Here is a 26,925-nt window from a genome sequence, read left to right as displayed (position 1 = left end):
ATAATCTAGATATGAACAAAGATTTCAACCGGTGAAACCAGTGAGGGAGTAATTAACCAAATTAAATTTAGTTGAATCGTTTGTGCCTTTTACACTCATGAAAGATATCCGATCTTTTAGACCAAGATAAATGAGAAAATTGTTACTGATACCGTACCGAAATGCACAATCTGGAAAGATATAGGTGCGGGGGGGATGACAAGGCGGTCAAAAATTGAAATCCAGGATATTTAGGGCATCGGTAATAAAATGTTCATATTTGAAAGCTGAAATGCACGAAATTCTTATTATATCACTTTATGAAAATTAACCGAAAGAAAAATGCTCAACTGCTTTAAGTTAGTTAAAAGTTAATTATCCAAATATTATATGTACTTTGGTTTGGAATAAATAAGTATCTAAATACTTATTTATGGTTTATGAATTGATAAAGAACAGTGAATAGGTACATTTGAATTTGGAACATTATAAGTATGTAGTTAATTTGTAAAGATCAAATGGGGGTTAATATTTGAAAATTGTAACAATTACCCTCGTCCTCGTCAAGTAAAAATTAGAGCAATCTCATTTGCAGCGAGGTTCGTTGTTAAAAGCATTTTCTGGTAGTTTCAGCGATTTTTCAAATAAAAATCGTGGCTGGAGACTGGAGCATGGCAGACTAACTGGCGTGACAGATGCACGTGATGCGACAAACATCAAAAACTAATTTATTATGGAATGATGCATTCAATTACCACTGTATCTTTTTGACGTTTTCGCCGCGTATTAAAATGAACTAGGTACATCATCTCCACGAACGCGACTCTATTTTCAGTCTATTCAATTATTCAGTATGGAGTCCTTTGACAGTTCCCCTTTTAGGAGCCCACGCGATAAGAATATAGAAAGAAAGAAAAACCAGCATTAAAAGCAACTTTAGATCACAATGGAAAATCGAAGGAAGCAACCAATTTGCGAGTTCTCGTGATCCTCTTTGATAAATTAAAAATAAACGGAGGCGTTGACGAATTGCTAACCTTTCAAGTAAATATCCTAAAACTAATTAATTCACCTACATTGTTACCTTCACCCGGAATAAAAGACGGGAAAGAAGAAAATTTTGCGCATTTACGTAGTCGATCTATCCCACTCATTTTCTATTATCGAGATTGCTTCATATAAACCCACGCGAAATGCACGGTTAAATAATTAACCAGGTTTCGATAATCCCGCTCACATTTTTGCATCTTTTGGTGTCAAGAGGGATTAAATAAAAATTATCGCTAAATAAATAAATATTTATTTTTTATTAAATATTATTCACAGCTCTCTATAATTATCTTAGCTACTAAAACTCTTTGGACACAACAAAAGTTAGTTGGCTTATTATACGAGTATTGCACGACTATGCTTAAAGGGTGAGGGATGTAATTTAGAGTTACCTGTCGACGACGGCCAATTCGGGGGTGGGAGGTAGCGGCTATTTATGAATTACCTAAAATGAAACAAAAGAAAGACGTCACTAAGAAGGAAAAACAAAAAAAAAGGGGTTAGTTATGCTGACTTTCATGCCAGGAAGGAAGCGTATAGCGTTAGCGGTTTTGCAGAAGAAACAGCGGGTGCTCCAAAATGCTCCAAAAATACAAAAATGTGAGACAATAGTGCCACGATTTCGCGTAGATCGAACCCACATATGGTTTTATCTTTTCTCTCAGTTTCAAAATATTGTCATCATTTCCTTTCGCACTGTTTCTAGTGTTTTTTTGTACCTGTAACTTGAAAAAACATCGTACGTATTTCAAAACGTAAATACTGATACGAAAGTTTGCGTTGATAGTGTGGAGCAAAGAAAAACCGTTTGTTTCCTGTTATAATATCATTTCAAAAATATTAGTTTCTCCATCTTTGTGCCGTTACCAACTTGCTTATGACATATACAATGCGAACAAACCTTCTCAAGGTTACCCATAGCGCCCAAATGGTCAATATTTAGACGTACAGGAAGAACGTGTCTACATATATGATATATGGTTTTTTTTGTAATGAAACATCTTATGTGTAAATGCGACTTTTATGGTGTTCAAAATTATAAAAAGTTGTGCTCAATTTACGTACCCTAAAGTTGTGGTCAGTAGCGTACTAGCATGCTGAAAAGGGGCATATTTTTTACGTTACATATTCTTAAACATATATCAACATAAAAAACTTATATTATACAACCAAATTTAAGAGAAAAACTTAAATTAAAGAAAATGATTGTGTTAATTAATTATAAAATTTCACTATTCTTCTTAATTTGCGTTTGTCTCTTAAATTTGATTGTATATAATATAATAAGTTTTTTAAACTATTTAATATGTAATGAAAATTAGTAGTTAGTAGTATTAAAAACGCCCCCCTTAACTATGCAGACATATGCCACTGACCACAAAGTACGCAAATTTTGATCAGAGAATCAGGAATTTAGCTAACATCGAGGATGTAAAATTCAATTCTTCGTAATTGAGCCCGCTATATTTTTTTAAATATTTGAATTTATCAATTCAAAAGAAGTCGTTAATCTATGTCAATTGGTTTTATAAAAAATAAAAGATTTCTGCAATTTATCGCTGTGTTTGTACCCTAGTGTATCTCGGCTATTTTTAAAAAGATAGAGATGTTTCTGAGATTTGATCCAAAGTTGTTTAAATGCATCAACACGCGGTTAGATCTTAAAGTCAATGTTTTGAATTTTTTTCCTGAATACATTAATGTATCACAACCTATATTATTATACAGGGTCCCGCAACAGTACGTCGGTCTTCCCTAACTCATAACCGGTAAAAGATATAAATACATTAGAAACCTATTCACTTTTTGCTTTTTTGTCAACGTTTCCATTTTAGGTATTAATTTTTTTCCGAATAATTATCTATAAATAGTTATGACACTTTGAAGTTTGGAAATTTTACCATTTCCTTGTGAATATTCTGTATCACTAAATCCAATGTTCTCATTATCAAAGTATTGCCCTTGACTCAGATTAACATTATTGATCACATATATTCCTCAACTTCAAAAATCAAGGCTTGCTTAGGAGGGATTATTCGGGGGTCAATACACAAGAGCTTGATTTTTAATCGGATAATTTTATTTTTACAAAAATGTTTAATGTAACGGAAAAAACTCGAGATTAAAAGCGAGCTGGAGCGATTTTATTAATAATTTTATTATTAAAAATAAAATTTTTTATTATTAAAAATAAAATTATCCTGATTTAAAATCAAGATCAAGTGAGATTAATACAAGAGAATACATTTCACAAACACTTTATACCTTACCCATTCCTCCACAAATTTTAATCAGTCATAATCACTGATAAAAAGCTGCCTAGCTTTTAATCACTTAACAAATTATCTGATTGGTTCGACTTTGAAACAAAAGTCACGCTGATTCGTCGAATATTATTGGAGTGTATTAATCGGGGGAAGAAAAAAAATTCCACGTATTCAAAGACGGGCCGCCACTCTTTGTATGGTTTCTGAGAAAACAATTAAAGAAGAAATGCCAATTTCACCACTTTTTTAGGGTAGCTCCCAAACAAAACACGTTGGATCTTCGGTTTATTTGGAAAATGTGATTGTTTTGATCCCCGCTGCCACCCACTTTCCTTTAATTGCTTATATATAACACCCTGCATAGAAACCTTCGTGGTCATACGCCGAACCAAAGTTTCATCGCAATGGGATAAGCGATTTAGGCAGGCATAAGGCATTTATTTTACATACACGGTGAATATAACAAGGTTGTTAGCAGAACATGCAAAATGTACATGCCTCCCATGAATCCTACACAATTTAGAAGATTAGAATCCAACTTTTTGCGTTTTGGAACTGTTAAGTGCAAGAAAAATGACAGAAGTCGAAATACACCAAATCATACCAGACAGGTATTATGGAATGTAATGTACAATTTTTGTCAGCAGGTGAAAGTGCAAAAAAATAAAGCATGTTGTATTAGCAAAAATCAACTTTTAAGGTTTGAAGTTATTAAAATTGACCACTAGTTTTAAAACACCCTGTAGAAGAGCGATCAATATTTAAATCATTCTCATGTAGCATCAAGTCAGTATTGTTGATTTTGGAAGACTTTTTGAAACTCGAATGAACGGAGTCATAGAGGTACAGGGTTCAAAAGAAAAGCATAAAGCATTAGCATAAAATTAACGTACAGGGTGGAATTGTTGAACCTTTGATGCAGTCATACTGTTTCAAAACAATTCAATTGTTACCCCAAGCTGACTATATTTGGCTAGAGACAATTGATTTATAGCCGCCTTATTAAAACTAACTAGTTAAAATAAAATTACAATTGTTGGCTATATCTTGACAACGGTTGAGAATAAAAATATAGTTTATTTTACAGCATATTTAAATTGACGTTTTAAGGTTCGAATGGACTAAGCCGTAACCGTAAGGGTAGATAAAGCGAAACAGATGCTTGTGCCTTCCAATCACATCTGTCATTTTTATTCCAAATAGAACGTGAAGCATAATATAAAATGACGTTCAGAACATGTGATATGCTGTTTCTACGAAAACGACCGCGGCGGCAGAACCTAAGATTGCTATTTTGGACGCGTAAATTAAATTCAGAAGCTTTAATATGATTTATATAGTATCTGCTATAAAATAAAGTTTTGTATTATACACGAGGAGAAAGGGAAACTAACTATTTCGTGAAAGTTAATTAACTCTATGATTAAAATACCCCTTTATCGTCTTATATAATAAACAACTATTATTAGCGTTTTTGTGAAATAATCACTAGGTACTTTAATTTCCCAAAATATTGCCCATTCCTCCTGGGACACCTTGTATACTAATTAATTTATTGAAAGAGCCTTTTCTTGAGATATGCGGACCAACTTCTATTGTATCTAATACCGGGTGGTGACTTGAACAACGCACCTAGTAATTTTTTCATTTCTGATTATTGGGCTCTCCCTAATTGTTTTAGAGATAAATTATATTTAGGTTTTTTGTAGAGAAAAAAATTACGAATCAATGCATACTGTAGCTTTTAATTTTTTGAAATCCAAGAAATTGGATAACTAAACACTGGCGCTTTTAAGAAAATCAGTGGTGCCATGGTAATTTGAGATCAAACAAAGCTAACAACAACAAAATGGGAAATTTTTTAGTTTTAAAATTTTTACTGTTTCCGAATTTATAAAATGGGAAACAATAGTATGTACGGATTCCTAAATAGACTTTATCTCTAAAATAATTAGGGAAGCCAATAATCGGAAATTAAAAAATTACTATTGAAATTCCTATGGTACGTTCATCAAGTCACCACCCTGTATATTAGATAATTGTGTCACATCTGTTGTAATTAGTATTGTTATAATTTCCTGTTGGAATTAGTGGTTGATTTGTGGGAGATATACAGGGTGGTGACTTGCGTAACGCGTCATAGGAATTTCAATGTAAAGTTCATAACATGCGATTATTGGCTCCCCAAATTATTTTAGAGCAAAAATGTATCAAAGTTTTTGTAGAAACATTTTTTTTACGCCAATCAACCGTATTAGTTTTCAATTTTTTTCATACAAAGACGGAAAATTGGAAAAATAAAACCCGCCTCTTTTTCAATAATCTGCGAGGCCATGGAATTTTCTAAAACAAAAAGATATCCAGTTATCAATTAGCAGCAGTTCGAAATGGATTTTATGATTGATTTGGTTACTGTCTTGCAGTTAATGGTGACTTATTCGAACATTTACTGTAAATTATTATATTAGAGGAAACCGTGTTTAGTAATTTGGTCTTTCTTTATGTTGAATTCGCTGTTCTAAATTAAATACTTTTTGATAGAATTTCATTTGTTTTATAGCAGACATTCCATGGCATGACGGATATTGGCGTAGTTTTTGTTATAAAATTCCATGGCATCGCAGATTATTGCAAAAGATGCGGGTTTTATTTTTACAATTTTCCGTCTTTATTATGCAAAAAATTGAAAACTAATACGGTTGATTGACGTAAAAAATTTTTCTACAAAAAACCTTAATACATTTCTGCTCTAAATGAATTTGGGGAGCCAATAATCGCATGTTATGAATTTTACATTGAAATCCCTATGATGCGCTACGCAAGTCACCACCCTGTATATAAGGTTTATACCCAAATTTGAGTTTACATCATTTGTTTCATAAAAGAGAAGCACAACAAATTTGCCACAAGTCTCGTAAGTCTAACAGACCTTTGTATTCGTCAAGTTTTGACTTTTAGTCAAAAATTACAATGGTTTCGTACGTTCCAAACGTTAATAAATGCGTAATACTAATATCATTCGAGCGTCAAGATGCAGATATTTCTGATGATGAAAAACAGAGAGAAATAATACAGCACCAAAATACCACAAAGGGTGCAGTGGACACATTGGATACGTTGGTGCAAAAGACAAACGAAGAGATCCCCTTGTTATGAACTTTATTGCCATTGCAGCTATGAATGCGTTTATTATATGGAAACATTTTCATCGGGAGTGGCATATACAGCATTTAGATCGCAGACGTCTATTTTTGTTAGAATTGAGTAGGTAAACAACTTATAGCGCCTCAAATTCAAAGGAGGAGAGATGATTCTGTGATCCTGTGATATTAATTGGGTTTTACAAGCAATGGAAGGTAAGCGCAGCTAATTTTGAAGTACCTGATGGATCTCAACAAAGTGTAGAACCACCAACAAGAGGAAAATGCTATGGATATCCAAGACAAAAAATAAGAAAGTGAACAAATTATGTTACCAGTGTAACTTAACCTCTACATCACCGAAACTAAACGAAACAAACCGTCAACATAAAAGTGCAATTACCCAAGTGCAATAATAAATTATAAGCGTTCACTTAGCGACACTTGGTTTTTCGAAGTATTTCTAAAACCAAAAACCATAATTTTTATAGATCTCCTTACAGGTACTTGCATAATGACTGGTACGCCGAAACTTAGTGGAAGTATCATTTTAATTCTTAAAAGACACCATCTGTTACATGAACACGACCATTGACAAACAATGGGTCTTTATATGCGAAATTGAGTGTTGGGATAATCGGTTTTATGATAAACAATTGTGAATGAGTACCACGTTACTTTGTTATTGGTTGACAGTCGTCAACCCCCATTGTAATTTTATGGGGGTTATAAACATGCTAAACATATCTGCTGCAAAACTCGAATTTCCTTCAATTTCAGTAGCAAGCGACTATGTAAAATTTGCATTCAATTTATCATTTACCATTTTAATAAAATGTCTAGGCAAACAAGGATTTTCCGTATACATCTGATCTGGAAAATCGGATTTTTCTTGACGTGTTAATCATAAACGTCCTTTTTTTGCAACAAGGAAATAATTTTACGTGTAAACATTCCTTGAATAAAAAAAGATTGTATGTTCATTTTGAGAATTGCCCGCTTGGTCTAAGGACCAAGAAAAATGACTTGGTTCCCGATTTTACTTGTAAATGGCTAAATGCACCTAGACAAACATTGAGAAAGCCATGTTAGTAACTCAGAAATTAGTTAGCGATCAGTGAAGTGCTCTCAAATCAACTCAATGCGAACAAAAAGTGCAAAAATGAAAAACCACAGGTAAAATTGGAATTTAGAAACTGTCGCCTACCCTAGCTTTTAAACGTAGGAAGAACATAATTACTTTGATTACCTGCACTTATTTGAACGAAGGTTAATTATAGCGCGACATTTAATAGCTCGCAATATTTTCTAGGGGTTTCCAATCCTATTAAAACAAGAAGTATGGGTTCTATGACCTGATCAGTCAATTCGCAAATGCAATTATTAGGTTTAACTTTCTATTTACACAATTAAAGATGATCCCGAACGTTTACAATTAACAACAAATAACAATTAATATTTATTTAAAAAGGTAAAACATACTTAAATCTAGCGACATAATTACTGTACATGCAATATTAGTAATATTTGGCATAATCCGCATCTAGCAAACATTAAAATTAAGTTAGGTATCTTACAGTATTGGCACAACATAAATTATTATTTACAAACAACGGTATTAATTAGCTCGCATTTTATAATCTGGCAAGGAGCGCTAATATCAGCGAAAGTACAGCAAAGAGCAGCCCTAGAACTGCAATCGTATCAAAAGAGGGCAGTTCAGTAGTACATGCAATTCCAAAGGAGCATGCAAGAGCAACGGTACCAGGACTTTCGTACCAAGCGCAACTCGGCTTGGGTTCGTCAAGGGTGTGCCTCCTCAAATTGGAAACGTTCGAAGCTTCTACGGGCAACTGAGTATTTGCACGATCAGTTTCGGCGCGTTTGTAAGTCTCGCTTAAATTTTGTACTAATTTCGGCGACTTTAGACTGTCCAAATTCTCTCCACTGCTACCACACCACAAATCCCGATCTACCCGAGAGTTATTAACCGCCCCTCCTATCTCAAATTTAGTCTCATTGTCGTTATTGTTAAAACACAATTCGGACACGTAATTTTTAGAACCCTCTTCACCACAGTGATCTACAACGTTAAAGCTATAGTGCGAGCTCTGAACATAGGCACACCCTTTAGTTGGCAAAGCAATGTATTCAACACTAAAACACTTCTCACCTCCTCCCTCATTTTCTTTCGTGGTCATCTTTCTCAGCGTCTCATCTATCGCTTCGAACGCTGCCAGTAAATCGTCCTTCGACTCATGAACACCCCTTTCAGTCTCTTCGGCCGACTGTACGTTAACGTAGTCATGATCGGATTCGCTGAAAACTTCGGTCGCAACCGGATCGTCGTCTAACTTCGCCGGCAACAAGACCACATTCGCCACAATCTCGTGAATCGGATCGATTCTGATCTCTTCGGTCACCTCCAACTCTTCGGTGTTGGCGGCTAACAGTTCGCTATTCACGCACTGCATTAGTTTCTCGCGCAACGACACGTACTCGGAACTCGTTTCGTCTTTACTACTCGTAACCGTCTCACCTGGGGCAATCGTGCTAAGATCGATCGCGTTGAGCTCCTCGGTGATCTTATCGCTGTTCTCTCGCGTTTCGACCGCCAGGCTTGTCAGTAGTTCGTCCAAGGTCGACTGGCGAAGTTGCCTTTTGAGCTCGGCGTCGTCTGAGGGAATTGGCGTGGATTCCTTCGACGTTCGCGAATTTCTTCGATCCGGAGTTGGAGGTTTGGCCTCGAGCCTATCACAGTCGGTGTTTATAAAGCGCGTTGTAGGCGAACGGCTGTCAAATCTGCGATACTTCAGCTCGCCATCGCTCATGAAGGCCTGTCGGGTCGCATTGATTTTTTCCTCCTTGTCGCGTAAAATTTGCCTAGCCATCTCCAATGCGTCCGCCACATCTGTGATGTTTTGATCTTCGTAGTGGATCGAAATACCTGGAGGCACGTCGTTTTTATGCATTAAACTGCCGATGTTGGCGGAGAGTGAACGCACAGCTCTCTTCTTTTTGAAACAATCCCCGTTCAACACATCATCGTTGACGTGATAAGGGGGTAATGCCGTTGCTTTGTTTGGATCTTTGCGCAAGCTTCGGTAGGCCAGATCGTCTTTAATCACATCGGGCACCTTTTTGCAGATGTTAGTAGGTTCAGGTTCGGGCGTTATATGCAAATAATCGCTGTTGGAGGCGGGTGAAATTGGTCCCATTGGGATGCCAAATGGTGGTTGAGGTTCGACAACCTTTAGGGAGTTGTTTGTGTGCATGACGTTTCTAAAGACAACATCGTCCAGAGTCGTATCGGGTTCGTCGCCTTTAACACTCGATGGCAATTCGTCGACAGATCCATTGAAGACTGGCGACGCCAACAGGTAGCTAACGTTAGAAATTGAGGACTGTGGATGGTTTATCGTGTTGAAACGTGGACGGTTTAGCTTGCGAAACGCCATGTCGTCAGTCTGGATGTTTGGTTCCGATTTTTTCGACTGGCGCTGCTTTCGGGTGGAATCGAAGTTGGGATCGAAACCGAAATCGCCTTGTGGTAACCGCGATTCGAGCGCGTCCTCCTTGCGCTTCTGAGCCGCCGCCGTTTCCCTCTTCTCCGCCCTGTCGAGCAAATCTTCATCGCCCAAATGCAAACTGTTATAAATCGCCTCCAATTCGCAAAGCGCGTCTTCGAGATTCGACGACTTGCGCTTCATCTCCTCATCGGGCGACGACTCTATTGGCCTAAACGGACTGCCCTCTTCGCGCGCCGGTTCACTAACGGAGTTTGGTGGGAAGATGTTCGTGGTAACGTGCGTTTGGGAGGTAAACATCAAAGGACTGGACGATTTTCGATTTCGAGTCAACTCCTCGTCTTTCTTCCGCCAAAAATTGAAGGTCTTCTGCGACCAAGTGGGCTGGTCCGTCGAGTCGGGCTGAATGCATATGGGCCGCCTGCTTCGCGGATTTTTATCCGTCAAATATCGGTAACTTTGGTTTTCCGTCGGATCGGGAGCGCGAGTAAGCCTTTGTAAGCGCGTTGCGTCTGGTGTTGCGGATGAAGGGCGAGGAATTAAAGGAATTCGCTGCAATGGTTCGGTGCTTATGTGGTCTTCTGAGGTTGAGCGGACATTTTTATTGAGAAAATTGTGATTCGCGTCAGGCTTGTGCTCAGACAGTGACCGTTTGTAGCCGTTTTCGAATGAGTAAGATATCGGCCTTCCTTCACCGTTTTGCACGGTAATTACCCGACGCGGGTCACGTGGGGGTGGGGGTGGAGGGTATTTTTTGTAGAGAGGTAAAGTGCCCGTGACCGGATCGGGAGAAATAGGACTACATATGTTCGATTCGCAGGATAGACTCCGTTGGTTATTGAAATCGTTTATCGCTTTGATTCCATTACCATTGTAGGAAGCGTGGTACGACAAATACTTATTTGGTAGAAGGGCGGGTGATCTGTATTTATTATGACTACTGTGACTAGGAGGTATGGTAGTTAAACCTGAAAAATTTTGGAGCGGCGGAGGAGCGCTCCTAGTATAACACAAGTTAATTTTCGCGGGTTTGTGTTGCAGATTCTTCAGGTTTTCTTGCAAGTCTAATTTAGTGAGTTTATTTTGGTCTCGTACATCTTCATCTTTCGACATCCGCCTGAGGTAACGTTGAGTGCGTGCCGCCCGAGATCTTCGATTTGACACACCATCCTTCTGTTTACTCAAACTATCGTCGCTCTTAAACACGGACAACTGGGAGTCATCATCGGAGCTTTCCTCCCCTTTGGAATTTTCCTTCCGCGCTTCCGTTCGGGTTTTCACGTGCACCTTTTTTCGCCTACCCAAGCTGCAAACGGAAGGTGATCCCAGACTGTTACTCGATCTAGTTAACTCTTGACGATTTTCCTTGTCCTTTAACGTGACAAACCTAGTTGTGAAATCGCTAGCCGGGATGAAATTCCTGTGCGCCGTTGGTTCAGATAGAACCGCCAGGGGATCCTCGACGTTTTTGCATCCGTTAACTTGTCTCGACGACGGATGGACAACGTGATCAAACCCAACGGTCTGATTCACACGTTTCCGCTTGTCCGACTTCTTTTTTTTCCTCTGGAGAAAATTTCTGTGACCGTCTTCATCGCTGCTGGTGTCGCTCTCTTTCTTTTTTCGTCGAAATAAATTGCCCAAAGACCATTTCTTGTCTTTCTTCGGAGATTTTTCTGGCGTGTGGTAAAAATTCGTGTGCTTGCGTGCTAATACTGGCGAGCAGTAGTGGCTGTTATTATCGTTGTACGTTGCAATCTCTTCCGCACTATTCATCATTTTTGGGTATGGAATTGCCTTGGAACTGATGTTGGTGAAAGAGGCCCAAGGTCTTGGTTGACCGCTCACTACCTACAAAACAAAAGAAATTAGCAATTTGAATTTTCAGCTAATCGTCTTTGATCAGTGAGCTTAGAATTGAACTAAAGCAGAATAGATTATAAATATTTATTTGGATAAGATTTATAAATATAACTGAGGAATGTTTACTAGTAGGCCAAGGTGTAGCATTTTTAAACCTTCTTATAAATAAAGCCTGTAGTAACGTAGAGGCTAATTACCAATATTACTGCATGGAATTCTTACACGCCTACCACACATTTTATAAATCATTGTCTGAATAGGTACACAGTAGAAAGTAGGGAGTAATTCGCGTATTTTTAAGATATGAACGATAGTGAGGTTCAAAAACTAAATTTAATCACCATCGACATACTTCCTCTCGAGCAGACGAGACTATTCTCACAGGAAAGCGAGTACAGAAAGACTCAAATTTAAAGTAAAGGAAATGAAGTTGCGAAATTTCTAACTTGTCCCCCTTTTAACCGCTTCTAACCCTTAATTAGAAGATTTTCTCTTCATCATAATTATGCAAATTCCACGTGAGAACTCGATAGGACATGTTTAAGTACAACACTGAAAAAATTGTCAGACAATTTAAAAAAAGCGAAAGTAACATGTAGTCGATAACGGATCATGCTTTTTACACCTGACACGTATCCTCTCACTTAATTATTAGGAAAGAGAGTAACGCGTTATATAAGCAAAGCGAAGACCAGATGATATACTGAACAAAAGTGAAATGACCTATTTTCCTTAATTTTGCACAACGATTACGTAAATCTCCATTTTAATTAAACGTGTTTTAGCAAATTACTGCGGGCGCTTATGTGTAGCAAGGACGTCGGGCTCTAAAAGTTGTTGATCCCCAACAACAATACTCGCATCAGCCCTTCAGTATTAAGTTATGGTTCTTTTTATGAGAAGTCAAATTAGCAGCCCCATTTAGTCACTCTTGCGCAATTTATCATATAAGACACTAGCTAACGTGGTATAGGAAAATACCCCAACATAATAACTTTGATATTTTCTGGAAAATCATAATATAAACTAAGTCTGCTGAAATCTAAAAATGTAACCGATGGACAGACGAGCAGAAAAGTGAGAACAGAAGCGCGTGCATTTTCGCAACCTGAGAAAGAAGAGCGAAATTCGTATTTTCCGGTAATTATTATGAGAGGTATGTGGACAAGATAAGCGGGTGCTGTACTGTTAGTTTCAGTAAGACAAGAGCTTAAAATTCAATATTTCTTAAATTTGAATACATGAATTTGCCTACATAGCATACAAAATTTACATATTTGATAGAACAACCTTTTACAACTCTTTATTTGAAAATTCCAATGAAGCAAGTTTAAATTTTCTACACATTTACCGAAATCTACAAGAAATCCCGTAGTCTCTGCAGGGAGCCGACTAAATCACCGTCTCTCACCAAACGGGCTGACGAAATCACTCGGAGTCTTGACGCACTCGTCAAAAATCACATGCTTCATCCAAATTTTAAATAGTTCGCAGTAGAAAAAATCATAGCCACTGAAATCCCTTGCTTTCTTACAAATACCCGAAAACCACAATGTCCTGAGATCATAGGATTATGCCCCCCGGTCATATTTTCTGCCTCAAAACATTCAGTCATAACCTCGGCCATAACGCTACGCGTAATAAATTTTTTTGAAACAATACACGATCCGGGGATTTGTATGACCCCCCCCCCCCAGGAAAAGAAGATTGATTGTTCATTTCCCTACAACTATGATGAGATCGTCGTACGGTATTCACCCCCCCCCCCGCCCCCCACAGCCCCGGTCATATGGTCTCCCTCGGAACGTACAGCTTTAAGGGCTCTATTGAAAAGTGCTAAGGGGACTAAATCTTTTTGAAATACAAGACCGGGGGTCTGGAGGGTCTTGAATACCGCACAGGACAGAAATATTAAAGGTTTCCCCACAACTACCAGAAGATTGGGGGGGAAGGGGGGGGGCACTCCATACCCCCGGTGATATTTTCTCCCTCGAAACCTTCAGCCTCACACATTCATTTGCTAAGGGAATACATCTTTTTGAAATAATACACAACCGGGAGTCTGCCCCCTTCCCCAAGCAAAAAAAATGATTCAATGTTCTCTTCCCTACATTATAATACTTTTGTATATATATATATACTATATATACCTCCCCCCCCCCCCCATCATATTTTCTCCCTCAAAACATTCAGCCATAAGGATTCTTTTGAAAAATGTATTTTTTGAAAAACGTACGGGTACTAAATCTTTGAAATAATGCACAACCGGGAGGGTTGGAGGTATTCCAATACCTACCAGGAAAGAAATATTCAATGTTCATTTCCTTACAACCTCATGAGATCGTCGTATGTTAGCCCACTCAACGGAGACCAAAAACTACCAAATACGGGAAATAATTCGTGTAAAGACGAATTTTGGTGCACTTTTTCGCTGGAAGGGAGGAGTAATAATTATAGTCAATTCTACGCATAATGAATGTAATAGTTGTGTATTAATATGAACAAGTGAGCCATGCGAGCAGATTTCTCCAGGTCTAGTGGAGCAATATGGCTCAACCACGGACGTAAGGGGGGGGGTCATAAAGTTCAAAGTTTTTTCAATTGGAGAACAGCACGATGATTTTGGACTATCACGGCAACAGAGAGTTTCACGAGATCGAGCTAAGATTGGGGAGACCATGGCACATTTACAAAGTTGAATTCGCTCATATCGCTGTTAACGGGCATCCTGAGAAATTCCAAAGTAAACTGCGACCAAGCCTTAGGGAACCAAATGATGCAATGCTTCATTGGATGCAAATTTGGTGACATGAAGAAGAAGAATGTGGTTTTCTCACAAGCCAGTATGACCAGTAGCATTAAAATCAATGGCGATACAGTTACTATGAACGCTCTGACAGTTTTCCAAAGAACTGTCATAGCAAAAAAGAACGATGAAGATGTTGCAGAGCTTTTGACCTATGAACTCACTACAATCTCCATGGCTCTATTCCTCGAGGGTAAAATGCAAAAAGGGAAGAATTCAGACCTATACGATATTTTGCCAGTAGAAAACAGTGGCTCGGCAACCCCGTCCAAGACATCGTCGAAGATGATTCGAATTTTTATTTTTAGACCTGTGCGTGCTTTTTTTGTTATCAATCTTTTTCCCTCCATACATCATTAAATATACAGGGCTATTTATTAAGAAGTTTTTCTTTGACTTGTGTTAAGCTTCTTTTTTTTAGCAAAATCACGAATAAATATTATTATTATCATTATTAAGTAGACATAGCGATTAACGTGTATGGTCTCGTATATGGTTTTTCCCTGTCTACTTTTAAATGACAAAATTACTTCTTAAAACAAATACAGATCTGGCTGTCATTAATTAATTTGAATATTTTTACTTCGGCTTCACCGAAAATAAATCCTTTATGCTCCTTAAACTGTTGCCAGCACTATACCAATTGACAATATCAAAGACTATCCGATCGTTTTTAACAATATCAACTTTTCCCTCCCTCCCTTGAATACATCGCACCCGAACGAAAATGAAAATTCGGAAGCCAAAGCAACAATATTCAAATTAATTAATATGGCTGCCAGATCTTTATTTGTTTTAAGAAGTTATTTTGGTTGCATAAAATTAGGCGCCGTTCCGAAGAGATTTTGTCTTTTGAAAGTAGACATAGGGAAAAACAATACACGTAAATCCCTACTTCTTAATAAATAGTGTAGATCGTAGCGAAAAAGCGTATAGGATCTTTTATGTAGAGAATGTAGATTACTTAAGGGTATAAGAGCATTTTGCTATGGGCTACCGTCTACATGTTGTTTACAAAAAACCAAAAAAGACCCTTTACCCCCCCCCCCTCCTCACCCGCTAGTTCCACCACTATCCATCAGTACTTTTAGTATGTTGTTCAAGACGCCTTCATCTACAACTATGCCAAATTCACTTTTACACCATTTACTCCATACCCCCCAAACCTCATATTATTATTTGCTCCCTCAACACGTTCAGCTTTTCGGATTCATTTAAAAAATGCATAGGGTACAAATCTTTTTGAACTAATATACAACCGGGGGTCTGCCCCCCCCCTCGACAAAAAGAACGAATGCTCTCTTCGCTACATCCTAACACCTTTGAACATATACTGGGGGGTATTCAATGTTCATTTCCTTACAACTACCATGAAGATCCTCGTATACTGCATACTCCCCGGTCATATTTTCTCCCTCAAAACATTCAGACATACGGATTATTTTGAAAAATGCTACCGATACTAAATATGTTTGAAAGGAAATACAACCGGGGGGCTTGGGAGTATGGAATAGCCCCCCAGGAAAGAAAGATTCAATGTTCATTTCCCTACAACTGTCATGAAGGCTAAGGGTAGGTAGTAAATCTTTTGAAAAGAAAACACAACCAAGAGCTCTCGAGGGAATAATTTTTCCTGTCAAAAACGTGCACTTTTCCGACAATCGGGAACGATTAAGTCATAAGTGCCAGAATTCTCTTTAACTTTTACCAAAAGCCCAAAGAAACGTTTATTAATATTTTCCCGATTACTTTCATAAACCATTTTTTACATATAAAAAGCTATTCCCAGGGGCGGACTGGCCCGGGGGGGCGGGTGGCGATTGCCACCTGGTCTGTACGTCATAATGGCCCGTTGGAAATTTAGAAGTATGTGCTGTATTTAGTTTCTTGCACTATTAATAAATTATTAACACGTTTCTCTAATTGGGGTTGATGTTAGGTTGTTAAAAAATTAAAAAATTCTGTTTTAATTGAAGTGTTTTACAATGAATTTATCATTTTTTGGCGTAGCATGAAAGTGCTGAAATACAATGATAGGCGACGCGCCTCGTTTGGATTGTATATTTTGTTATTTTAATTATCAGCTGCAATTTAAAAAAAAACTGTATTGTAATTGATTTCCGAAAAAGGAGTACTAAAATGAAGCAAAAAATGTTTTTGTGGTGCACCGCAGAGCTCCCCCCCCCCCCCCCCACCACACACACACCAATATTTAGTGGCCCGTAAGCCTATGCAATTCCACCTGCCCGTAAGTACCCCAGTCCGTCCTGGCTATTCCCATAAGTAGGAGTTTACGAAAAGCGTGTCACATATCGACGCGGTCAAGGCAGAACGGCGTAAGCGACAAAAAATGCGATATGGAGATATTGGTATCGGCGGAAAGCTAATTTTTTTGCGCATTTTTCTGTTGTCCTGACTTAAGCGACAAAAATCCCACGAGAAGGTATTTCGCGTAGAATCGTGTAATAAACGACAAAGGCAAAGAATCTTGTAAACCTGATTGGCATAAGCGCCAGTCGCGCCTTGCTTTACCACAGTGTGCTTGTGCTCCAGTATTTACATGAAAATTCTCAAAAGGTATGTTCACCTCGATATGTTTTGATAGTATTTGATGATTAGGTGCTTCTCAGTCATGTATCTCTCGAAATTTATTATCATTTTGGTATTTATTCATCTTAGAAAGAGGTGTCGCTTATGCCAGAACGGATTGCATCTAAACAGCTTTGGCATAAGCGCCACACGGCCATAAGAATCTCATGCCACAGAAGTTTTCTATTTTCAGACCCTATACTAATAATTTCTAACTAAATTTTCACTAAATCAAGTGGTCCATATCCTAATCTAGTAGAAAATTGTTAGTTGGCGCAATTCAATTTATTCAAAGGTGCATAAATTTGTTGTTCCGCACTTGGCGCTTATGCCATTATTTATGCTTGCTCGTTCTATTAAAGATGCATCGATCAAGAACGGAAAAAATTTTTGCACTGCTCAGAAATAATGACGAAATCAAAATTAGGGACGACCGTGCATCAGACAAAGAAAATTTCTCGAACCCAGACCAACTACCATCGGATAACTCTCCTGGTTTAGACCATTGGAATCGAGACAATCACAAACAGAGCATGATGTTATCAGACAAAGAAAATTTCTCGAACCCAGACCAACTACCATCGTTAACTGTGCTGCAACCTCTAGAAGTTTCCAATTTCTCGGATTTAACCCACGTACCTGTATTATGTCAGGAAAGTTATCTTCGGAATCGAAACGATTACAATGAGGAAATAACGTCATCATCCAAGGAAAATTCTTCGTACTCAGACCAACAGCAATCGTTAACTACATTGCAACCTCTAGAAGTTACCAATTTCGCAGATTTAACCCAAGTACCTGATTTATGTGATGAAACTTACTCCTTAGAAATAGCATTAGGTTATGACGTCATCATCGATGGTTGTCCTGGACCAGCGGATCCATCTATTGAAGAACTGAATGTGGCTAATAATCCTGCTACATTAGGAACTAGTGCCGATGAAGAAGATGCGGTTTCTAGCCAGACAATCGATAAAAGACTGACTGGTTGCAGATCTCCTGCTCATTCAGGCTCGAGTTCCGATGAAGAAGATGTGGTTGCTAGTCAAAACAGCAAGAAAACACTGACTGCAGTCAATTCTCCTGCTTCATCTCACTCGGGTTCCGATGAAGACGTTGTTTCTAGTCAGGCCACCGAGAAAAGACTGGCTGCATTCAATTCTCCTGTTCTCACAGACACAAGTTCCGATGAAGAAGTTGTTCTTTCAAGTCTGGCAACTAAAAAAAAAAGACTGACCCCAAGAAAGAAGAGACGTCTTTTGAAAGATAGAGGAGCAGAATACGTCAATTCAGTAGGAAAAACAATTGCAGCGAAGACTGTGCTTCCACACCCTTGTAAAGAAAAATGCCAAAATAACTGCAGAAAATTCTCTGAAGAAGAGCGAAAAGCTATATTTGATTATTATTGGAAATTGTCAGATAGCAAGAAACAAAAAATGTTCCTTAATGAGTGCGTTGAGGTGATTGAAGTGAAGAGAAAGCGAAGTGACAAGGCAATCCATAACAGATCAGTTACTAACAGATACTTTTTATTGAAGAATGATCAAAAACAACAAGTCTGTTTACAATTCCTTCTGAAGACCTTGGCAATTAGCCAGCGACTGATGCGAACAGTGCTGACTAATAAAAAACCTGAAAAACGTTACGATCTTGATCTTAGAGGGAAACATGTGCCACATAATAAGACCAGCCCGGAGCAACTAAATCAATTCAAATTCTTCATCGAATCATTGCCTTTGGTTCCTTCTCATTACTGCCGTAGTACAACGGCGAAAAAGTATCTGGCATCAGATATAAAAAGCTACAATAACTTGTATCGCATGTACCTCAGAAAACAGACAGGAAATCAGTCGGCGCCGCTTAAAATAAAAAAATTCATGGAATTGCTGAAGAGCAATTACAACATTGGAATTCATGTTCCTCGCAAAGACAAATGCATCTACTGTCACAAGTTTGATAGTAATAAGAACCCCAGTGAAAAAGAAATTTCAGATCATAACCAACACAAACAAGAAAAAGAAGCTGCAAAGAAAGTTTTTCTCGAGGAACAAGCTTCTTCTTCATTTCTTGTCGCAAGCTTTGATCTCCAGAAAGTTTTGGCAACTCCCCATGGTGACAGCATGATTTTAGGATTTTATTCCAAATACGCAGTGTATAATTTCACAGTCTACGAAACCAAGTCCAGGAAAGGGTACTGTTATTTGTGGCCAGAAAAAGAAGGGAAACGGGGTAGCAATGAGATTTGCTCAAATTTATTTCATTATCTGAAAGGAGTCGATGAACAACGAATTCACAGTTATGTGTCATTATACTGTGATAACTGTAGCGGACAAAATAAAAATCGTGCTATGTTGGGAATGATCAGATTTTTCCTGGACCGGTCGGAGTTCACACAAAAAATTAAACTAACATTTCTTATTACCGGACATACTTACATGCCCGTAGACTCCATGCACGCCGTTATCGAGAACAGTTTGAAAAACAAAATTGTTGAAGCGCCTTCAGAATGGTCCACTCTACTGAGAAATGCTCGCCTTAATCCTGAACCATACAGAATCAAAGAACAAACATTTAGACATTTTTTAGATTTTAAATCCATTAATACTTCTAGAATTCCCAAAGAGGTGAAATTGACTGAAATCAAGACTGCTACTTTTATAAAAAGCTCTAAACGGGTAATTTACACAACCTCTTTTATCAATGATGAGGAATACAGCTTCGAATTTGAAGTCAAAGCCGCCAGTGTTAAACGTGCCTATAATAATGAACTTCCTATAAGTTCCAAAAAATATGCCAGTTTGAGGAAAATGTGCGACTCGGGAGCTGTATCTGCGAAATACCACTGCGAGTATTTAACTTTAAAGTCGAGCAACAACATTGGCGACGTTTTGCCTGAAACTGATATTGAAGACTTTTAAAATTTTGACTAAAATATTGAGATATTATTTTTGTATTAAAGAAAAAAGAATTTATTTTGTTTTGAATTTTATATTTTTGTATTTTTGTAAAAAAAAAATAGTTAACTTGTTAATGTTTTTGAATTAAACATTCATAAAAAATGTGTTATTTTAATGTGAAACTTAGACATAAACGCCAAAATTAATTTTTGACAATCAGCATACCGATTTGACATAACTGCGCATAAGCGCCTAAGAAAGCGACATCAGCTCACAGCATTGACGCAAACAACCGGATCAATTTGGCACGAAGTAAAATCGCTGAAACCAAATCGGCGTAAGCGACAAAAGTTTAAATTTTTGGCCAAAGCACTATGAACAGTTCAATTTTTTCAACCAAAAATACATTGCAAATTGAAAAAAAAAAAAACGTGTATACGTAGTATCGATCCTGAAAGTAATTGACCACCACGAAATATACTCTGCGGTTTTTTGTGTCTCCTGTATAATTTGTGAAATGGCGCTTACGTCGTTCTGCCTTGACCGCGTCGACATGTTCTAAAGCTAGTTCCCTTCCTAAAGTGACACTAAAATTAGATCCGGCTTCACTCTTGGGAAAATCCTCTAACAGCTTTTTTCGTGCTTTGAAAACAAACAAAACTCTGGCTGTTAGTGCAACACCTGATCAGCGATCAATTACGTACCACTTACATAAAAAATCGAGCGGATACTTTTTCCCCACGATTCTTAATCCATTTTTCGCACTTTCTCGCGAATGAGACACTCAATTGTACATAATTACAGTGCAATTATAAGAAAACTAACTTTCACGCCTCCTCAATAATTTCATTGTATATATATTTCGATTTTCGCATGCAATTAAACTAATTTGATAACGACGCGGTGGCGGCTCGACGCGAATAACGCGACCAAATCGATACCAAGGGTTCGTGCCGTGGAAAAAGTGACCCACTTTGATACGCGAACGATACTGAATAGAAGAATTAACTAATTAATTGGATGTACCATGGACTATTTATAGAGATATGACGAAATTGACGAAACTCTGTGGGAAGATCATGGCGTAACATAAAGGACGCGCTTTACAGTCGAATGTTTATTTGAAAATTGCCGGAAGTAAAAACGAGGAGAAGTATACAAAAAAGCGATTTAAACGGCATACATCTGTCAGTCTTAAGGTTTTCATCGCTGGGAAATACTTGTTGCCTCCTGAGACATTTCGTCATTTCCTTCTGTTGAGAAATGGAGGCAAAAGCTCATTGGAAAGATTTGCATACACAATTTTAAAAAAATCGTCCTGTACCCTCTTTTGATCGTGGTGCTTTCGGGAAAAAAACCGGAAGCAATAAACGTGTTAAAGACTTACAGTAACCATACACAACACATGTAATAGATACATGATTAAAACAAATGTTAGTGTAGCTTTTTTGCTTGTATCCAAAAAAAGTTTATTCGAGCTTATAATTACACATCATGTGATTGTAAGGTAATGATGGTTTCATGAAGAAAAACCATCGTTTCCCTTCAAAAGCTCCATGTTACTCATCTTTCGGTTGGAGTATATCTTACATAAAAGTGTCAACAAGAAATTAAATAACATCATAATTAACGGTGGCGAGTGGCTGCTAATTATATAATGTTTAATTGAAATGTACCATACATAAAAATCACAACTTCCGTTGATACTGAAGGAAATTAAGATTTTAATTACACGCGTTGTTATTTATAAAGGGACTAAAATTGTCACCAATAAAAATAGGCTCGGGTTTCAATTACAACAAAACAGTATAGTAGAATTGGATTCTGGAATGTTTAGATTTATATAGCAATTTACTACAGTAAAATTAGGTTGTAACCCGGACTCGGACATTTATACTCACTAAGCGGGACCTTTTGGAACATGGTCGGACACCTAGGATGATGCTTAAAAAATTGGGGATATCCTGGAATGTCTAGAAAATCGTTTTTTCATTCGGTCACATTTTTTACATACAAGACATGAGATTTCAGATTTATTCTGCAATATTATAAAAACCTGGACAAACTGGAATTTTCCTACGAAAAAGCTAGAATGGGTTTAGAGCGATGCCAGGACACCATTTTTAAATACTAAACGACTTTCTATTGTTCGTAATATGCTAACGTAAAATATTTTCTGTTTCAGGATTCCAGGACATCTGGAATTTATCTGGTGGAACTAACTTAAAACACTTTCAGTTGGAGACCAAGTCCTGTCTACCTCCTGATATGTCTGGCGCAGATGGATAATTAGAAGCCTCATATGATTTAAAGAGTATGTCCCGACGCAGAAAGCGAGCTGCTGTCAGGATGATCCTCCGCCCCCTTGAAATAACTTTTAATTCAAAACAACTTTTTTTAATACATTTTTGTCATATCTGCTAATTTAATAAAGAATAAACTTTGTTATGTCTGAGTATAAGTTATAACAATGAAATTCGGGTTATATACGATAGTTTTGAAGCAAACATTTTTACCTAGAAAAGATATCAGATTTAGGGGATGATTTATTGGGGTTTAAACTGCACCTGCATAAGTGAGACGAATTGGGAGGGTAGCCGAGGGTGTAGTGGTAATTTCTTTTGTGAGCTGCAACTACCAGTTCCATAACTTTATATGCTTTATATGCCGGACAAGTCTTAGGAAATGTTATAATCAAAATCTTCATATAATTAAAGGGTGGTAGTACGATAGCATTTCGATTAAATAGTTCAATAAGTTGCTGAACTGAACATCTAAAAAGTTTGATGTACACGTATGCAATTTTGGGGAGAATAGCTCAACGCCTCGACGCTGAGGTTTTGGAGGGCATTTTGACCCTTAAAACAAAGTACCTTGCCAAATTTCACCTTGTCTCTAACGATGGATAGGCCCTGTGCTAGATTGTGAATTCTAATATTTAAATTCTATTGTAATCCATTTCGTCTCCCATTTTTCTTCTTTTCATTTGGCTTTAGACCTGTTTTTGGATCATGTGGTGCGAGGGCTTAGTCACGAAGAAGGTTTAAAGACATCTGAAAGAATGCTACAAGATTTGAAGTGATCGTAGGAAAAGTCCAGAAAAAGAGAAAACGTCCTAAAAATCTAAAGGATCTTCTCTGAAGAAACTTAATCACCCGAAGAATCTAAATAGAAGAATTGAAAGATTTTAATAATGTAAAGTGCGAAACATCGGAAGAAAAGGGGCGAGGAATCTAAAAAAAAAACTGGAATCATAGACCTCTAATGATATAGTTTAGAAGATTTAATAAAATCCGAAAATCTGAAGTCTGAAGAAACTGTAGAATCGGACATCTGAAACTGTTAAAGAATAGAAAAAAATCCAAATTTAAAGAATCCGAAACATTGGAAGACACATTTGTCCTTCAGCTCTCCCCCTGTCTCTCTCACCTCAAATTCGCCCTTGTCCAGTAAATGAGTAAACGAATGCTATAAGAAAACTGTAATTCTTGGGCAAACAGCAAAGGACTACAATTCCAATTCTCATTTAGTCCAGAAGGAAATTTATTTAGGGTTGGTTATGAGTCATTTCAACATAATCAAACAAAGAAACAAAAATATTTAGCGTAGGTACCACAAAAGTTACTACCCCTGCAACTGACGTTGTAAATGTGAATTTTCTTAGAAAAGTCCCCCCAAAAAAAAACTAACATATCACGTTTCCTTATAGCCTAAGAAAGACAAAAAATGCACATTTTAAGGTAACTCCTAGACGAAGCATTTTCTACCCTTTATTTACATGTAAGAAATATGCTCGTCTCGGCCCCTTCTATAGACAATAGACTGAATTAAATTAAAGGTTCTAAGTCTCATGTAAACTTCTGGGAAAACATAAAGGCTCTCAAAGATTCATAAACACCCTTAAAAATTCTCAAAAGTTTGTAAGGGCACTTCAATCTTCTAAAGAACCTTAAAAGCTTACAAAAGATTAAGGAGAAGAGAGAGCGAGTCTTCAGCTTCTGGCAAAAAGTTGAAGATTCTGTGAAGCTATTAGGATCTTTGTACTATTGCAATTCTTAAGGACATTCTAAGGAAGCATTGCGGAGATCCTTTTTATAACTCTCTTGTGGAGAAACAAAGAGGACTCAATTGGTGACTCAAGTTCAATGATCCCTTTTACGTAAAAACAATCTTTAATTGCGGCAACACGCAAAGAAAATGTAGGTGACAGTAAATGCATCTTTAATTCAAGCACACCCTCGCCGCAATCATGTAATTCTATTGACGAGGGACGAGCTTCGAATTCGAAATGCAAAGGCGATTGTTTTTCGTTTCGCTTGTAGGTGTTGATGGAACGTTTCGGCGCGTGCGACTATTTCCTTTCGCTTTACAAATAAACAAAACTGTTTCGCTTTAATAAGACCATTCAATTTGAAAATGGGCACGAGCCGCTTAATTTCACCGCCCGAAGCTCTACATTCGTGAAAAAAAAACTCTCTTTTACGCCGCCGACAATATTGCCCAAATAGAAAACGTTACAGTTCCCCGCCCGCAAAATTTCTCACGTGTTCGATATTGCAATAATTAATGTAAGCGACCTTAATTCCGAGACGTGCGTAGATGCTTATTTGCATTCGTGAATCACCGTGCCATGGAAGTCCTCGCAGTTGAAAGAATAACTTTTTGGACCATTTGCGGCAACAATTATTTATTTCCGTTTCGGTATTCACTGTCAAGGAAAGCTCAAGGTTCAATTTGCTATTACGTTATAACAACTTAAATGATCGCATTGAATCATTATATTATTCTCTGAAGGTTACAAAGCATCATAAAAAGATCGACAGCCGTGAGGCCATCGAGTTTTTTTCGACTGAAATTATTATTACACTTTTGGTATAAATTCATAAATAAAAAATGCATTGAAGGGGGGACGAAGATCGCCTTGGCTTAAAAATCTTTCTACTGCAGAAAGGAATTCGATAAGCTCATTAATTTAATGTAAACAGGAAAAGCTAATTTAAAAAATGAAATAAGGAGTGTTCTTTCGCAGCGGTAGAAAAAATCAATTACACCACCAAAATCAAGTGCGTCTATGAAAGCATAACAAATTAATTAATTAAAATTCTGGCTAGTCCACAAAAAATGCCAGAACGGTCACGGATTAGTAGGTGATTTTAAAAACCAGAGAAAACCAGGGTCAGTTCAACAAAATACGCAGATTAAGAAGGAAATGAAACTTAAGTATTTCATGGTAAACAAGGGTTCCCAGAGAACAATATGTATTGTGAATTTAATAATAAAATAAGAAATAATTTTCAAAAAGTATAAGACAGTTCGTCTAACGAGGAGTTGGATGCTTTGTACTGGAGAGACAGCTTTATTTTTAACCTAAAAAAATACCGTTTTAGTCCGAGGAATGAACACCTTTACACCATCATGTCACTTGCACTATATTTCCATTTAAAATCCTAGTACTCAAAGAAAGCGCCAAGAAAAAAAATGTGCCAAATTCTTGACAGAACAGCTTTCTAGCTCAAACCAAAAATACCAAGTGCATAGGGAAAAACGTTCCCCACGAAAGTTACTATTTTCCGATGTACAATAAGAATTTTCAATGCGAATTATAGGTTTCTATTTGAAAAAAAAATTGCCTTACACTTGACTGTTAAGGCACAGTTATGGGAAAATGTGCATAGCATGATTAAATGGGCTCCTCCGTATGAAGAATATTTTATATAAATTATCTTTTGATATCCCCGCTAGTTTCCGAAATAATCGACTGGCTCAAGATAAATAGGAGACCCTGTATATAAATTGATTAAGTGGCATTCGAATACGAGTATAATAACTGCATTTCTCTTGCGAGTAGTGGTAAACTTTGCGACTACCACTTTCTTAATCTTTTACACCCTAATTCGTCTCCCTTATATTTTATGAGCTAGAGCAATATGTGCTACATCAAAATAATGCAAAATTCATACAAGATTGCGATGTATTCTTTATGGATGTTTGTTGGGTATATTTTACGAAAAGAATCAGTTTTCTAGTTAACCTGAATCGGACGCCCTCTAGCGGCAAACTTAGAAATTTCCAGAGATTTCTCTTGACCCCTTTTGTTAACAAAATATATGGTATTTGAAAAAAAGTTTCGATGCTGTTGCGGCTTTCCAAATTGTTTTTCAAAAATCCGGCCCGTTATTTTTCGTTTCCATATGCCTAATATGCATATCCAAAATTTGAACAAAATCCCCCTAACCGTTTATCTCGGAAAACATGTCCAAAAAACGGTAATCGCAATAACTTCCATTTACCTTAATTTTACTGCGTTTCCAAGTCTTTTGATCATTTCGTTTGGATTAAAGAAATACACCTGCCGCATACACATGTTCTATGAATTCGTTGCCTACTCTTGCCCTTTACTCATTAAGTATGAATACAAAAAAGTGCACCGGAAACGAAAATGTCCACAATTTTTTATGTCTCACGCAAAATCATTTGACATGTTTTGTCCAACTTATGTAGGGCGCGAAAACAACCCATGTTTTCAATGAATCTCGTAAAATGAATCGACTTGTTTAGAAAGCCCAGAGGGGGAAAAAACATACCCTGTTTTCAACGAATCTAGGAAAATCAATCGACTAGTTTAAAAAGCGGAGAGGGCGCGAAAACATCCCTTGTTTTCAGTGAATCTGGTCATATTGATCTACTACTTTTCCACTTAATTTATTTAGTAAGAATTTAAAAAAATGCAGAGGGCGCAACATTATCCGCTGTTTTCAATGAATCTAGTAAACTAATGAACTTAATCTACTTGTTTAAAAAGCGCAG

The 26,925-nt window shown here is 37.3% G+C and overlaps 1 protein-coding gene across 7 annotated transcripts in view; it reads right to left on the bottom strand.

Moving 5' to 3' along the window:
• Positions 1 to 1,262: 1,262 nt before the first annotated feature.
• The window catches only part of LOC116173368, a 62,185-nt gene continuing 36,522 nt past the window's right edge, over positions 1,263 to 26,925 (bottom strand). For 5 of the 7 annotated variants that reach the window (XM_031490794.1, XM_031490791.1, XM_031490793.1 and 2 more), the window contains exon 2: positions 7,883 to 11,814. In XM_031490794.1, the coding sequence (XP_031346654.1) occupies positions 8,071 to 11,742 (3,672 nt within the window). In that variant the 5' untranslated portion in view covers positions 11,743 to 11,814 and the 3' untranslated portion in view covers positions 7,883 to 8,070. Of the gene's footprint in view, positions 1,475 to 7,882; positions 11,815 to 20,829; positions 20,849 to 26,925 lie in introns of those variants that run through there. The other 2 variants (XM_031490797.1, XM_031490796.1) reach the window with 2 other exon arrangements.

This window comes from Photinus pyralis, unplaced genomic scaffold, assembly GCF_008802855.1.
Source record: "Photinus pyralis isolate 1611_PpyrPB1 unplaced genomic scaffold, Ppyr1.3 Ppyr1.4_LG6, whole genome shotgun sequence".
In the NCBI taxonomy this organism is placed as follows: domain Eukaryota; kingdom Metazoa; phylum Arthropoda; class Insecta; order Coleoptera; family Lampyridae; genus Photinus; species Photinus pyralis.
Note: the sequence above shows the minus strand (reverse complement) of the source record. Positions and strands in the feature narration are given on the sequence as shown.